This window comes from Mercenaria mercenaria, chromosome 1, assembly GCF_021730395.1.
Source record: "Mercenaria mercenaria strain notata chromosome 1, MADL_Memer_1, whole genome shotgun sequence".
In the NCBI taxonomy this organism is placed as follows: Eukaryota; Metazoa; Mollusca; class Bivalvia; order Venerida; family Veneridae; genus Mercenaria; species Mercenaria mercenaria.
Genome location: NC_069361.1, coordinates 46,488,970 through 46,503,325, shown reverse-complemented (window position 1 = coordinate 46,503,325; position 14,356 = coordinate 46,488,970). Strand labels below are relative to the sequence as shown.

General features: G+C 35.1%; 2 protein-coding genes across 2 annotated transcripts in view; both read left to right on the top strand.

Moving 5' to 3' along the window:
• Positions 1-10,058, top strand: part of LOC128557899 (uncharacterized) — a 49,837-nt gene extending 39,779 nt beyond the window's left edge. The window contains exons 6-7 of the mRNA XM_053546525.1: positions 5,394-5,601; positions 7,721-10,058. Coding sequence (XP_053402500.1) covers positions 5,394-5,601; positions 7,721-8,031 — 519 coding nt within the window. The 3' untranslated portion in view covers positions 8,032-10,058. The remainder of the gene's footprint in view (positions 1-5,393; positions 5,602-7,720) is intronic.
• A 955-nt stretch (positions 10,059-11,013) lies between these two features.
• Positions 11,014-14,356, top strand: part of LOC128557385 (RPA-related protein RADX-like) — a 38,469-nt gene continuing 35,126 nt past the window's right edge. Inside the window, exons 1-2 of the mRNA XM_053544737.1 lie at positions 11,014-11,181; positions 11,746-11,916. Coding sequence (XP_053400712.1) covers positions 11,014-11,181; positions 11,746-11,916 — 339 coding nt within the window. The remainder of the gene's footprint in view (positions 11,182-11,745; positions 11,917-14,356) is intronic.

Here is a 14,356-nt window from a genome sequence, read left to right as displayed (position 1 = left end):
GAAAGTAAATCAGAATGTTCATCTTGATGATATCTAGGTCAAGTTCGAAACTGGGTCACGTGCGGTCAAAAACTAGGTCAGTAGGTCTAAAAATAGAAAAACCTTGTGACCACTCTAGAGGTCACATTTTTCATGGGATCTTCATGAAAGTTAATCAGAATATTCATCTTGATGATATCTAGGTCAAGTTCGAAACTGGGTCACGTGCGGTCAAAAACTAGGTCAGTAGGTCTAAAAATAGAAAAACCTTGTGACCACTCTAGAGGTCACATTTTTCATGGGATCTTTATGAAAGTTGGTCAGAATGTTCATCTTGATGATATCTAGGTCAATTTCGAAACTCGGTCACGTGCCGTCAAAAACTAGGTCAGTAGGTCAAATAATAGAAAAACCTTGTGACCTCTCTAAAGGCCATATTTTTCATGGGATCTGTATGAAAGTTGGTCTGAATGTTCATCTTGATGATATCTAGGTCAAGTTCGAAACTCGGTCACGTGCCCTCAAAAACTAGGTCAGTAGGTCAAATAATAGAAAAACCTTGTGACCACTCTAGAGGTCACATTTTTCATGGGATCTTCATGAAAGTTAATCAGAATGTTCATCTTGATGATATCTAGGTCAAGTTCGAAACTGGGTCACGTGCGGTCAAAAACTAGGTCAGTAGGTCTAAAAATAGAAAAACCTTGTGACCACTCTAGAGGTCACATTTTTCATGGGATCTTTATGGAAGTTGGTCAGAATGTTCATCTTGATGATATCTAGGTCAAGTTCGAAACTGGGTCACGTGCCTTCAAAAACTAGGTCAGTAGGTCTAAAAATAGAAAAACCTTGTGACCTCTCTAGAGGCCATATATTTCACAAGATCTTCATGAAAATTGGTCAGAACGTTCACCTTGATGATATCTAGGTCAAGTTCGAAACTCGGTCACGTGCCATCAAAAACTAGGTCAGTAGGTCAAATAATAGAAAAACCTTGTGACCTCTCTAAAGGCCATATTTTTCATGGGATCTGTATGAAAGTTGGTCTGAATGTTCATCTTGATGATATCTAGGTCAAGTTCGAAACTGGGTCGCGTGCTGTCAAAAACTAGGTCAGTAGGTCTAAAAATAGAAAAACCTTGTGACCTCTCTAGAGGCCATATATTTCATGACATCTTCATGAAAATTGGTCAGAACGTTCACCTTGGTGATATCTAGGTCAAGTTCGAAAGTGGGTCACGTGCCATCAAAAACTAGGTCAGTAGGGTCAAATAATAGAAAAACCTTGTGAGCTCTCTAAAGGCCATATTTTTCATTGGATCTGTATGAAAATTGGTCTGAATGTTCATCTTGATGATATCTAGGTCAAGTTCGAAACAGGGTCATGTGCGGTCAAAAACTAGGTCAGTTGGTCTAAAAATAGAAAAACCTTGTGACCTCTCTAGAGGCCATACTTGTGAATAGATCTCCATAAAAATTGGTCAGAATCTTCACCTTGATGATATCTAGGTCAAGTTTGAAACTGGGTCACGTGCCATAAAAAACTCGAAACTGGGTCATGTGCGGTCAAAAACTAGGCCAGTAGGTATAAAAATAGAAAAACCTTGTGACCTCTCTAGAGGCCATATTTTTCATGAGATCTTCATGAAAATTAGTGAGAATGTTCACCTTGATGATATCTAGGTAAAGTTAAAAACAGGGTCACGTACCTTCGAAAACTAGGTCAATAGGTCAAATAATAGAAAAACCTAGAGACCATATTTTTGAATGGATCTTCATGAAAATTGGTCAGAATTTTTATCTTGATAATATCTAGGTCAAGTTCAAAACTGGGTCACATGAGCTCAAAAACTAGGTCACTATATCAAATAATAGAAAAAACGACGTCATACTCAAAACTGGGTCATGTGGGAAGAGGTGAGCGATTCAGGACCATCATGGTCCTCTTGTTGAGTGGCAAGATGAACCTTGACATGAGTTGACCTTGATTTTGACCTAGTGACCTTCTTTCACATTTCTGTAGCTACAGCCTTCAAATTTGGACCACATGCATAATTTTGTGCACTGGAAAAAACTTTGACCTTTATTTTGACCTAGTGACCTACTTTCACATTTTTGAAGGTACAGGCATCAAATTTGGACCATATGCATAGTTTCGTGTTTCAAAATGAAATTTGACATTGATTTTGACCTAGTGACCTACTTTCACATTTCTCAAGCTACAGCCTTCAAATTTGGACTACATGCATAATTTTGTATACCGAAAAAAACTTTGACCTTGACATTGACCTAGTGACCTACTTTCACATTTTTGAAGGTACAGGCTTCAAATTTGTACCACATGCATAGTTTTGTATTCTGAAGTAAAATTTGACCTGGATTTTGACCTAGTGACCTACTTTTACATTTCTCAAGCTACAGCCTTCAAATTTGGACCACTTGCATAGTTTTGTGTAACGAAATGAACTTTGACCTTAAGATTGACCTAGTGACCTACTTTCACATTTCTGTAGCTACAGGCTTCAAATTTAGGACCACATGCATAGTTTTATGTACCGAAACAAACTTTGACCTTGACATTGACCTAGTGACCTACTTTCACATTTTTGAAGGTACATGCTTCAAATTTGGACCACATGCATAGATTTGTGTTGTGTACGGAAACGAAATTTGACCTTGAGCTAGTCAGTAAGTCTTGAAATTTGGAACACTCAAAAATGGCACATTGGTGGGCGCCAAGATCACTCTGTGATCTCTTGTTACATTTCCAGTCATTATGCAAAGTTTTAAACCATTCTATCAAACTGAATTTTTGCTGTGTTTCTATTTGTTTGCGTAAGCGACTGTAGAATAAAATCCGTCTCATAGAATTCCTGCATATTTTTGTACAGTTGCAGGAAATAAAGTAACAAACACTAAACTGAAATCAAATAAAGTGTAACTAACTATTACCTTGAGTTATCTGCCCTTGAAAATGACCTAAAAGAGCAAAAAACTCGCATTCAGGGGCAGATAACTCATAAAGTAGCACCGGGACCCCCATTTTTTTTGCATAAATTTGTTTGTAATATGATGCTCTATGATCATGCAAAGTTTAAGACAATTATCTCCACTAGTTAAAATTTATCCTTCTTTGCCTATATAAAAAAACCACACAACTGTCCCATTTCCCAACACCTCCTGTCCCATTGAATGGTTTTGAATAAATTGTCTTTCATAGGCGTAGGATCACTTTGATTTTAGGCGTAGGATCACTTTGATTGTAGGAGAGGTTTGAGGTTATCATATTTTTTGCCGCACATCTGATTTTAATTTTCAAGGAAAAAGCAGTAAATTAATGTAAAAAGGGCATACAGATAATACTTATATTTCGAGGGTTCAACGCAATAAGGGCGTATCTACATATAATAATTATATTTAGATACGCCCTTGTTGCGTTGAACCCTTGATTTGTGATAAAATAGTACAGTGTATTCAAGTACAAATGGAGATGGAGAGAATGCTTTTCTTCTGGTGTCCAATAATTCCAGGAAACAGTTTGATAGGGTATTTGCCATGGGTTTTCACCCATTTTGGACACCAGAAAGTTTTAAATTTCAAATTTTGGCTTTTATCTGTAGGATGGCTTAGTTATAATTAATGCAACATTTACTTGTAAAATGTTCGTTTAAAATTTTCAAAAAAGTTTTTTCTGTTACCAGAATTTTACATTGGGACTTGGGGAAATGTACATTTTTGGTCATAAAATTAATGTTTTTCAAAGTACCTTCAGGATTCTTCAAAACGTTTTAAAACAATTGATATTGATGTAAAACTTATATCTTGAGTTCACAAGATTAAAACCAAAATTCACACACACAAAAAAACCTGTTACTGATTTTGTGGATCTGACAGTATTGTAATATACCTGGTTTATGTACTTGTACTGACATGATTATTTAGCAACTCAAATTTGGTATTATTACAGATGATGAAACAAAGTACTGCATTTGAAATACAGGAATAAAAGTGTTTACACTAATGTTGACATACTACATTTTCAAAAACCAGTGACAATGAACTACATGTTCTGAAGCTGTGTAATAAAACGTAATAGACAGCATTTTGGGCTAGCAAGTCAGATATGTTCGATGTTCTGGCCAATATCATTTATCTTGTGAAGCTTCCTATGAAAGTACTTTGTTTTAAACTTCATATGAGACTTACATCAGAGTTTCATAAAAGGTCTGCATTTAAATTCTGTGAATATTTTAAAGTTTTCTATGTTAATGTCTGAGGCACTTTTTGAAAGAAATTATGTATATTCTATATGTACTCCTATGGTCCTACCAGTACAAGTCTGAAGTCTCAACCTATTTACACTGTGAAGTCCACTTAATATTCAGAATCCATCCATCCTTTTGTTTGTCCATTGGAGATAACTGTCAGCTGATCAACTTTGTCATCTGCAGATGTAGGAAGGTTTTTGTCGAGCCTGCTTGCGGTGAGCTGGATATAGTCGTCACTTTTGGCGGGTCGGTGTATGATTGTGCGTCTGTCCGTGCGTCTGTCCGATTTTGTCCAGACCATAACTTTGTCATGCATGGACCAATCTTGTTGATATTTGACATGAATGTTGCCCTCAATGAGAAGGAATGTCTTGCGCAAACACCATGTTCCTATCTCAAAGGTCAAGGTCACAGTTGGAGGTCAAAGTTCAAATTGAAGTTTGTCCGGACCATAACTTTGACATGCATGGACCAATCTTGTTTATATTTAGCATGAATGTTAACCTCAATGAGAAGGAATGTCATGCTCAAACCCCATGTTCCTATCTCAAAGTTCAGGGTCACAGTTTGAGGTCAAACATCAAATTGAAGTTTGTCCGGAGCATTTCTTCTTCATTCATGGTGGGATTTTGATGTAACTTGGCATGAATGTTCACCATTATTAGACGGAGTGTCGTGCGCAAGAACCAGCACCCTAGGTCTAAGGTCAAGGTCACAGTTAGAGGCCAAAGGTGCTGGTGGGCTTGACATTCTGCCTGTGGGCTTGCAGAATGTATTTCTAGTTTAAAAAACTTGGCATAAATGTTCACCATAACATGACTACTTGCAATATTTCACACACAAAAAAACAGGTATCCATTATCAAGGTCAAGGTCACACTTACGGGCCAGTGGTATTTATCATTCTATTCCCTGTCTGGTCCTAATTTCTTGACATCCACCAATGAATTTTAATGCAGTTTTAATTTTTGAGGTACATTAATAGAAAATATTTTTACCAAAATGTTAAACAGGTCAAAACTGTTACAAAATGCTAAATATACTGTATGATACTTAATTGTACAACCTAATTCTATTTTAGGGACATACATGTTTGTTAAAAATATTTCTTCTTGTTTTCATTCTGCTACTTTTATCTCTTTTACAGGCAAAACCAAGTGATGTAGAAGTGATACTTGACCCCGATATTTACCACAGTGAACGTGGCATAGTGTCCATAGGGAGTAGCCATCTTGATTCAGATATTTCTTTCCCCATTAAATATTCAGCTGAGCTTTGGCCTGCATTGAAATCTGCACTTAAGTTTCCTAATACAGAGCTTCAAACAGGACACCATGTAGGTGATATAGATATTGGTAAGTACATCTTTTTGTGCTCAGGTGGGCTTTTGTTTCCCGGTCATTGTCAGGCATCGTGCGAGGTCTGTCAACATTTGTCTTGTGAATACTCTAGAGCCACAGTTGTGACCCAGTGTTTATGAAACTTGGTCAGAATGATTATTTTGATGACCTAGGTCAATTGGAATCTTGGTCATGTGGGGTCAAAAACTAGGTTACACGGTCAAATCAAAGGAAAAGCTTGTTAACACTCTAGAGGCCACATTTATGACCCTATCTTTATAAAGCTTGGTCAGAATGCTTACCTTGATGTCCAGTACAAGTTGAAATCTAAATTATGTGGGGTCAAAAATTAAGTCACTAGGCAAGATCAAAGGAAAGTCTTATGAACACCAGAGTCCACAGTTTGTTTGAAACTCGAGAATTGGTCAGAATGATTGTCTTGATGACTTATAGGTGAAGTTCTAATCTGGGTCATGTGGGATCAAAAACAAGGTCACACAGTCAAGTCAAACAGAAAGTCTGTTAACACTCTAGAGGTCACATTTATGACCAAATCTTTATGAAACTTAGTATGTTTATCTTGATGATTCCTAGGCTAAGTTCAGATCTAGGTCATATGGAGTCAAAAACAAGGTCAGTAGGCCAGATCATAGGAAAACCACATGTTAATTTTGAAACTCATGAGAAATGAGTCAGAGTGTTTGTCTTCATAAAATCTAGATCAAGTTTGAATATTGTTCATGTGGGGTCATAAACTAAGTCACACAATCAAATAAAAAAACAACCTGTGTTTGTGCAATAATTTTTGACTGGATATTTGTGAAATTTAATCAGAATGATTTTCTAGATGAAATCTAGTGGCTCAAGTTCTAATCTGGATCATCCGGGATAAAAATTAGGTCACCTGGTCAAATCGGATAAAAACCTTGTCTATACAATTATAGGGGCTGCATTTTTATGTGATGTGCATGAGTCTTGGTTATAATGTATGTCTTAATGAAGTCTCGTATGAGTTTTTATCTAGGTCATATGAGATAAAAAAAAAAACTAGGTCACCAGGTCAAATCAAAGAAAAAGCTTGTTTACACTCGAGCAGCCACATGGTTGATTCTATCTTCATAATACTTGGTCAGAATGTTTGTTATGAAGGCTTAGAATATTTCGAATCTGGGCCACGTTGGGTCAAAAACTAGGTTGCTAGGTCAAATCAAAAGAAAAGCTTGTTTATACTCTTAGAGGCCATTTTTTTGCTGCAATCTTCCGGAAAATTTGTCAAAATGTTTGTTTTCACGAAATCTTGTAAGAGTTCTAATCTTGGTCTTGTGTGGTCAAAAACTAGGCCAAATCAAATAAAATTCTTGTTTATTCTCAAGAGGCCACATTTTTGGTCCTATCTTAATGAAAATTGGTCGGAATATTTGCCTCAATGTAATCACAAGGTCAAATATGTTTACAGTTATGGTGTGTTACTTATGTGAGCGACATAGGGCCATATTGTCCCTCTTGTTTCCATTTGTTGATCATCAATGTCAATGATAACACTTAAGAAACTGCTGCGTTAAGTGAATTAATATTATTAAGTTGTCTTCATTCCTGGATATATGAAAATCAATTCAGATGTTTTTTACACTGTCTACACTGATGTAATTTAAGTGAAGATTCACAGTAAAAGTTATTGGTGTCAGCCAAAGTAAGATCTGTAGTACATACTATTATAGCACAAAAGTTCCATGTTAAATTTGGAGTATGGGAAAGTAGATCCTGGCACCAAAGGTTGTACATGTTGTCATTATATGTATCTCTGTCCATAAGATTGCTAGACATCCTTGTGAAATCCAGTTTAAAATGATGTCTCTGATCTAAATTAGAAATAAACACTTGTTTGAAAAAAAGCTTTGCGTATTTTACTTTGTTGAATTTATTGTAACCTTAACAGATTACTTTTAATTCATTTCGAATATGTTTTCAGTTAAGCAACTGTTTTCAATGACTGCTTGCAGTCTTTTAATGACTTCATGGGTTTTAAAATGATGGTTAGTTGTGATTGTTTTCGGGATTTTATTAGATTAGAATGAGCCAAAATTAGTGATCCAAAAATTAAAGATTTATGATATAACTATTGTTGTATTTACAGATCAACAGTGTATGAAGATGCCATACTTCACAGTAATCTGGGCAGGTCTCAACAGCAGGGTACTCTTGTGCTCTCACCTACTATTGGGACATGTTCTGAAAGACAACACCTGCATGTTAAATATACTGACTGGTACCGCACTTTCAGATACTTTGTTGGAACCAGGGAATCAGTATGGAGATTTACAACAAGTGATATCAACTGCAAAAGACTGTGTAGATAAACGTTTCCTGGTCGTGTTAGACTGTTACCAAGGTGATACAGAAAACACTGAAATCATGGTGAATAGGGCTGTTCCAACTGGTTCCTGAAAACTGAAAATAATGTCGTAAGGATTCACTAAGGAATTTCCAATGAAATGCATCTCTAAAATCGTAACTCAGTGTTATAAAACTGAACTTAGAGACTAGTCGCAAAATGTTCAGTGTAATTATTATTGCAATTTCATGATCATGCTCGGAAAAAACCTATCAGATAAGTCTGTTTTGAAACTATTCAAGGAATGTGTCATTGTCACTAGAGATATTCAAGAGTGCACACAGAAACAGTCAGTGAGATGCTTGTGGTTGGTCTTTAGCATGTGTTCTAAGTGTAAGCTGCAGTATTTAAAAGTTGTGTTCAAGGGTTCAGTTTTTATGTGTGAATGTTATTTTAGCACACATTTTTTTGTATTTTAAAATTTGTTCGAAACAGAAAAACAACGTTAGATTTAGCCATAAGTTCACATCTCTTTATTTGCGTACAATGAACTGTGTTTACAGTACATAATATATATAATAAAAGAAGAAATGGAACAGGTATTTCTTAAGTGTTCCTGATTTGATGAAGCAGTACAAATTATAAAAGATTTAAGTGATAAAGCATTACACAATAGATTTCTGAACTCGGACTTGCCCTGTTAATTTTTTTATACAAAGGTAGATGTCTAAATGATTAGCATTATTTGATGTCATTTATTTCATAGTCCTAAAGAACATGTCTTTTGTTTAGTATAGGAGATTTTGTTTAAAATATAAACATTGAGTAGTAATATTATTGAGGTTGTAACTGTTTAATTTAGGAATACGGACAAAAGGGTGAACATTGAGAAAGCTGTCAGTGTCAACATTGAGAAAGCTGTCAGTGTCGTGGTCACAGCACAGTTTTCCTTAAATATCTTGAGATCCTCTTAAGCAAAGGTCTTTAATCTTGACAGGCACATTGCTTATGATCTGAGTGAGTAGTATGATTTGAGGTCAGTGGTCAAAGTCAGAGAGGTTATTATGGCAAAAACATTTCCTGCTTATAAATCAACTCTTGACCTAAGCACCTATTTTTTTTTCAGGCACATTGACCAAAGAAGTGGGTTACACCTACTGATTTTGAGTGTAGTGTAAGAGGTCAAGGTTAGACTGACTACTATTACAAATCCATTTCTGGTATAAATATTTTCTTCAGTATATTTTAAGGAAGATTTTATCTGCAACTAACTAACTTTGTGGGCACAATGCCAGGGAGTAGTAGACAATATCCCTATTAATAATTGGGTTAAGGTCACATTGGTTGTTCTTATCAAAACTTTTCTGTCCAATATTCTGAGAGTGACTAGACCTACGACCCCAAAACATAGCAGGCAATTTGCTTGTTGTTGGTGAATGATGTAAAATTTAGGTCTGTGGGTCTTAAGGTCACAGTAAAACTTAGTTAAAAAAGAACATTCCCCATGGACCCCTCTTGATTTTGAAGTTTGTTAGTCAAAGGTCACTGTCATGTAAAGTGTTCAAATGGACTTATTGTTTGATGGTGTTTTTCAACCATGCATGTCTGTTTGCAACTTAGTGGTGCTCAGTAATGTAACTTCAGAATGCTTGATATGAGTGTGTTTTGCTCGAGATCAGCACAATAGTTCTCTTATTAGAAAAAAATAATATTGAGGCTGATAATTTTATTTGTGGAATATGAATATAAGGGTGAACGTGGAAGGTTTGTTGTTTAGAAATGTGAATATTTAGGGTTATCTGTAAGAAATATTAGGTTTTCCTTTAGGGTATGATCTTGTTGAAATGTTACCATTGAGGGTTCACTTAGAATTATGAAGAATGAGATTTTTCCAATTGAAATACCAATATTGGGGTTTTATGTAAAATGTGAACAGTCTTGTATCGCAAGTAAATATTAATTAACTGGTCCTAGTTTAAACAATGCGGTTGTAAACATGTTAAAGACATGAACAGTAGATTGTTCCTGTGTTAAGCAGTAATTAAGGTAGACTATATGTAATTGTTTTCTTTGTTACCTTCTCTGTTTAATTGACAATTGACTTGTTAAGTTTTAGACCGTTAATAAAATTGTGAGCATATCTCTGTTCTGTATACATACTCCTTGTAAAGCTTTTTTTGTTGTTCGTTTCACATTTCCAGGAATTTGATTTTTCTTCCCTCAAACAGACATCATTTTAGAGCTCGGATGTCTTTCCAGTAAGATACCTACAGTTATAAGTTATGTCGATCTTCATTGAATGAGGGATGCATTACTTCTTGTGTTTTCGTTGGGTCCAATTGAAATACCAATTGGTTTGTGATAAAAAAAAACTGGAGAATGCTTTGGATTATGGATGTCAAATTTCACAGAATGATTGACACAAGTCTTCAGCAAACCTCTTTTGTGTAGTGGGTAAGTAGGTCATAGGTTAGATACTGTAAACAATTTCTGATCAATGACAGGACAACGCTCTGACTGATGGCTGTCAGATTGCCTATGGACAGTAAATTAGATTCCATGCCAATTTTTGAACTAGGGTCACACTGACGTTAAAGCTCATAATTAGTTTCCATTTTATAACTAGCATCGGTAGATGATGTCTTTAAGTTTATACCAGTATGTCAAAGGTCATATTCAACTGGAGACCAGTTAATAATTCAAAAAAAATTGACATATCGAAGGTTCAACGCAATAAGGGCGTATTTATATATAATAACTATATGTAGATACGCCCATATTGCGCTGAACCCTCGATATGGCCATCAGAGAATATGATTGCCAATGTCACTTTTTAAGGTCAACACAGTCATGGTTCAAGGCTTTGCAAACCAAAAGCCCATATTATAGTTGTTTCATTAAGTTTGACAGGAAATTTAATACACACTTCATGAAACTACATGAAAAATTTGCAAAATTCTTGGTATTTTGGGCAAGGGGGCTTATGATCCAACAAATTTTGATACCAGCTCCTTCAAGACGTTGAGTAATTAAATACAACAAAGTTTTGACATCCCCATACACATGGACAAAAGGACAGAACTACCATTACTAACATGCCTCAACTTCAAGGGCCTCCATTGCTGAGGGGTTTGGTCAACTACGCCGCAATGCTGTGGGTTTCAAACACAGTTTGGGATGTAGAATTCTTTCTACATTTGGAAGCTAGCCAGCTGGCTTTCAAATGGCGGTTTGTCAATTTGCTCACTAGGGCCTTAAATAATGTACAAATCTTTTTCTACCACTGAAATTAGTCACTAGATAGGTAAAGGTTTCTTATTTAACAATGGTAGTTGGTGGAAGTCCTCACCTGAAATTGATGTAAAAGTGTTTTTGCTAGTTGGACACTTGAATGGCAGGTATCATATTTGTCTACAAATCCAGTCTAGACCAGTTGAAAACAGTACCAGTTTAAGTAATGACCAGGAACTGAACATGTGACGGTACCAGTTTAAGTTATGGTATTATATGAAAATTTGTTTGAATAAAACTGGATTACAAGACATTGAACGAATACGACAAATACCCCCATTATATATATGATAGTGCAAGGCTTAGGTAGGGAATAAATGTTAACAGACAATACATAAAATTGTTTTGATAATTAATTTGCCGACTTGTGGAAACGCATGATAAACACTTATTTGCAGTCTCTTAATTGATGTTGCCACAGGCCATTTTGAACAGCTTGCTGACAATATGTTAATCCTTTTATTGTATTATCCAATTAATGTTGTTGAGGCAATTGATATTTGGTTTTGGAAACGCAGGTCTGCAATTTTTTTCAGGTTGTTGCAGTACACAGATATTTAAATGACCCCAAGCATGGTTCACACATTGGGGTCAGTGGAGGTCAGGGCCAGTTACTTGATGTTATACAGATCACCATAGCTGACAGGACACACAAAATGAAGGTCATCCTGTCTCCACACCTGAACAAAATGGTGCAAACTTGTAAGGTACATGTAATCTTTTTCCTTAGTTTGGTTGGTTGTCTATCAGAAATAAGAATTTGTGGGGCAGGGCAGTCCGCCATATACTTGCTTAAGGTACTTCCGCCATCTTGAATTTAGGGTGACCTTCATTTGAGGTGTGAAAATATAGTGAACAAAAGCTTTCACATGCAGCTGTTCCAGAGTACAAAAACAGCTCAGTTTGCAAGACCTGAACTAAAAGTAGCTGTATAAAAAGTAAAACTAAAATTTGGAAATAAACAAAGAAGATATCTTACCTGTATATTTCCAAATTTTTGGTTAGATTTATAAATCCTTTCAAAATACTTTATCAAAAATTCATGAATGGCAAAAGTTAGTTCAAAGTTTCAGTTAGTGCATAGGAGAAATGTCTTACTGAATAGAACTAAACTAAGTACAAAATCTGTTTTCAAATCTGACCACTCATGTATTAAAACGAAAATAAATCTGTACATATTGCTATTTTCAGCAGACATAAAAGTAGTGCAATGTGTGGACAATGATTTTTCTACGTATGGTGTACCAAACTGCCTAAAATTGTAAGAGAAGTCTCAGACTTAATGTGAACAAGATTTGGCAACGATTCAAAATTCTTTTCAAGGATTGTGCAAATATAAGAAAGGTTTAATTTATTATAGTGGAATTTATGTACTTACGCGCTGCTTATCTCACGGAAAATTTGGTGGAAATGGATTTTTCGGCACTTCCTGCGGTAACTACCGAAATTACTTAACGTAACTTTCTCACACATACGTGATTGTATATTTATAAATTATAAAAACAATCGAAATATTTGCTTAATCACGATATATGCAAATATTTTTAGACAATCTTGAAACATTTGGCCACAGTATTTCCGCATACTGGTTCGGGACAAGTTCGATGTGTATAGTGATTCCTTGTTCTTATTAGATGTTTCATGCGTCGTAATCTAACCAATTTTGATCTATCGACTTTTTAATATACAATATGAGAATTTATGCAGCATGTAATAAATCGCAGAAAAAATGTACAGCCAAATATGTTAGGAGGTAATATAATTTGTATGTACAATTGTAGATAACTACGAAACATTTTACAAAATGCAATCAGTTGAACTTCTCACGCGAAAACCTGATGATTAAAATTAGCAATATCTCAAAAGTAACTTTTCTGTATCTTGGTTCTTCGTAAAACAATGCTATTTTTTCACATTTTCATAGATTTAAACTGATAATAAATGTGTATTGAAATTCCGGCATAGAAATGGACACTGACTTTACATTAGTGATTACTGCGGTGTTGACAGCGGAAGCAGCGGTCCAGTACTAAGACTGTCTAAGAAACCAAGGATAACGAGTTCTTTATCTGAAAATTACGAACATTGGGATCAGTGTTCAGTATACACCTGAAAATAATAGAGTTGCTATTTGCCGAGTGCACACTTGTTTTCTATCGTCGTTAATATAAAATAGATTAGTAAATATTCGTACATAGGCATAATCTCATAAACACTTCTTTAATGTATGTTCTCTGAAATTAACAAAGAACTGGCTCAACTGAGACACCATACTTTAAAGTAAATTCAGTTTATTCACCACGAGGTTGAAAATGCACGGGAGTCTCGTGATAGTACATGCCTTTAATTTCAAATGGTTGAAGTGTAAACAAATAGTTAAATTTGCTTCGTTTTATTTCTTCGGAAAAGATCGGACAGTTTTTTATATTGGAATAATTATAAAACATATGCATTTAAAGTTAAAAGTTGATTGTTTTCTATAGGACGTAAAACTGAAACAAGTAAGCACTTTTACCTTTTCAGCAGTGTTCCTCAGGTGAACTTTGACATTGTTTACGAAGAGAAATCAGTTTTGTGTCATCTTGAAATGCGTTGTTCGACTAAAACGTATAGTTCCCGGAAAAGTTCTAAAATGGTGTATTTTGGGGATTTTTGTTTTATTTATAAATTCAACACAGTGAGCAATATTTCCAGTTTTTGAAAATGATTGAAATTCAGCATTATTTTAGAAAAAGTTCCGATCTTTCATTAATATTTTGCCAGCGGATGCTTACAAATTTTAAGTTAAACGGCTTTCTTGTCCAAGAGAGGTGTGTAAAGCGAAAAACTATCATTACACATTGCGTTTATTCTTTATATATGAAGGATCGGTAACAGATTAAGGAGATCGGACAGTGAAAAACTATACTAAATGGATATCTCTAACCATGAATAAGGAGACATACATATTTCAGTAAGGAAATCTGAGGTAAAAGAACAATCATATATTTTATTCCTTGAAATAAACATGGCGGCGAAATATTTCAGAAAAACTGTGCACGTGTTTTGCGCATTAGAATGTTTAACGACATTTTCTTGAAAAAGTAACGCTCGTATGCACTAATTTGGCATTTCTTTGATTTGAAAATAACTATTTTATAGCAATTT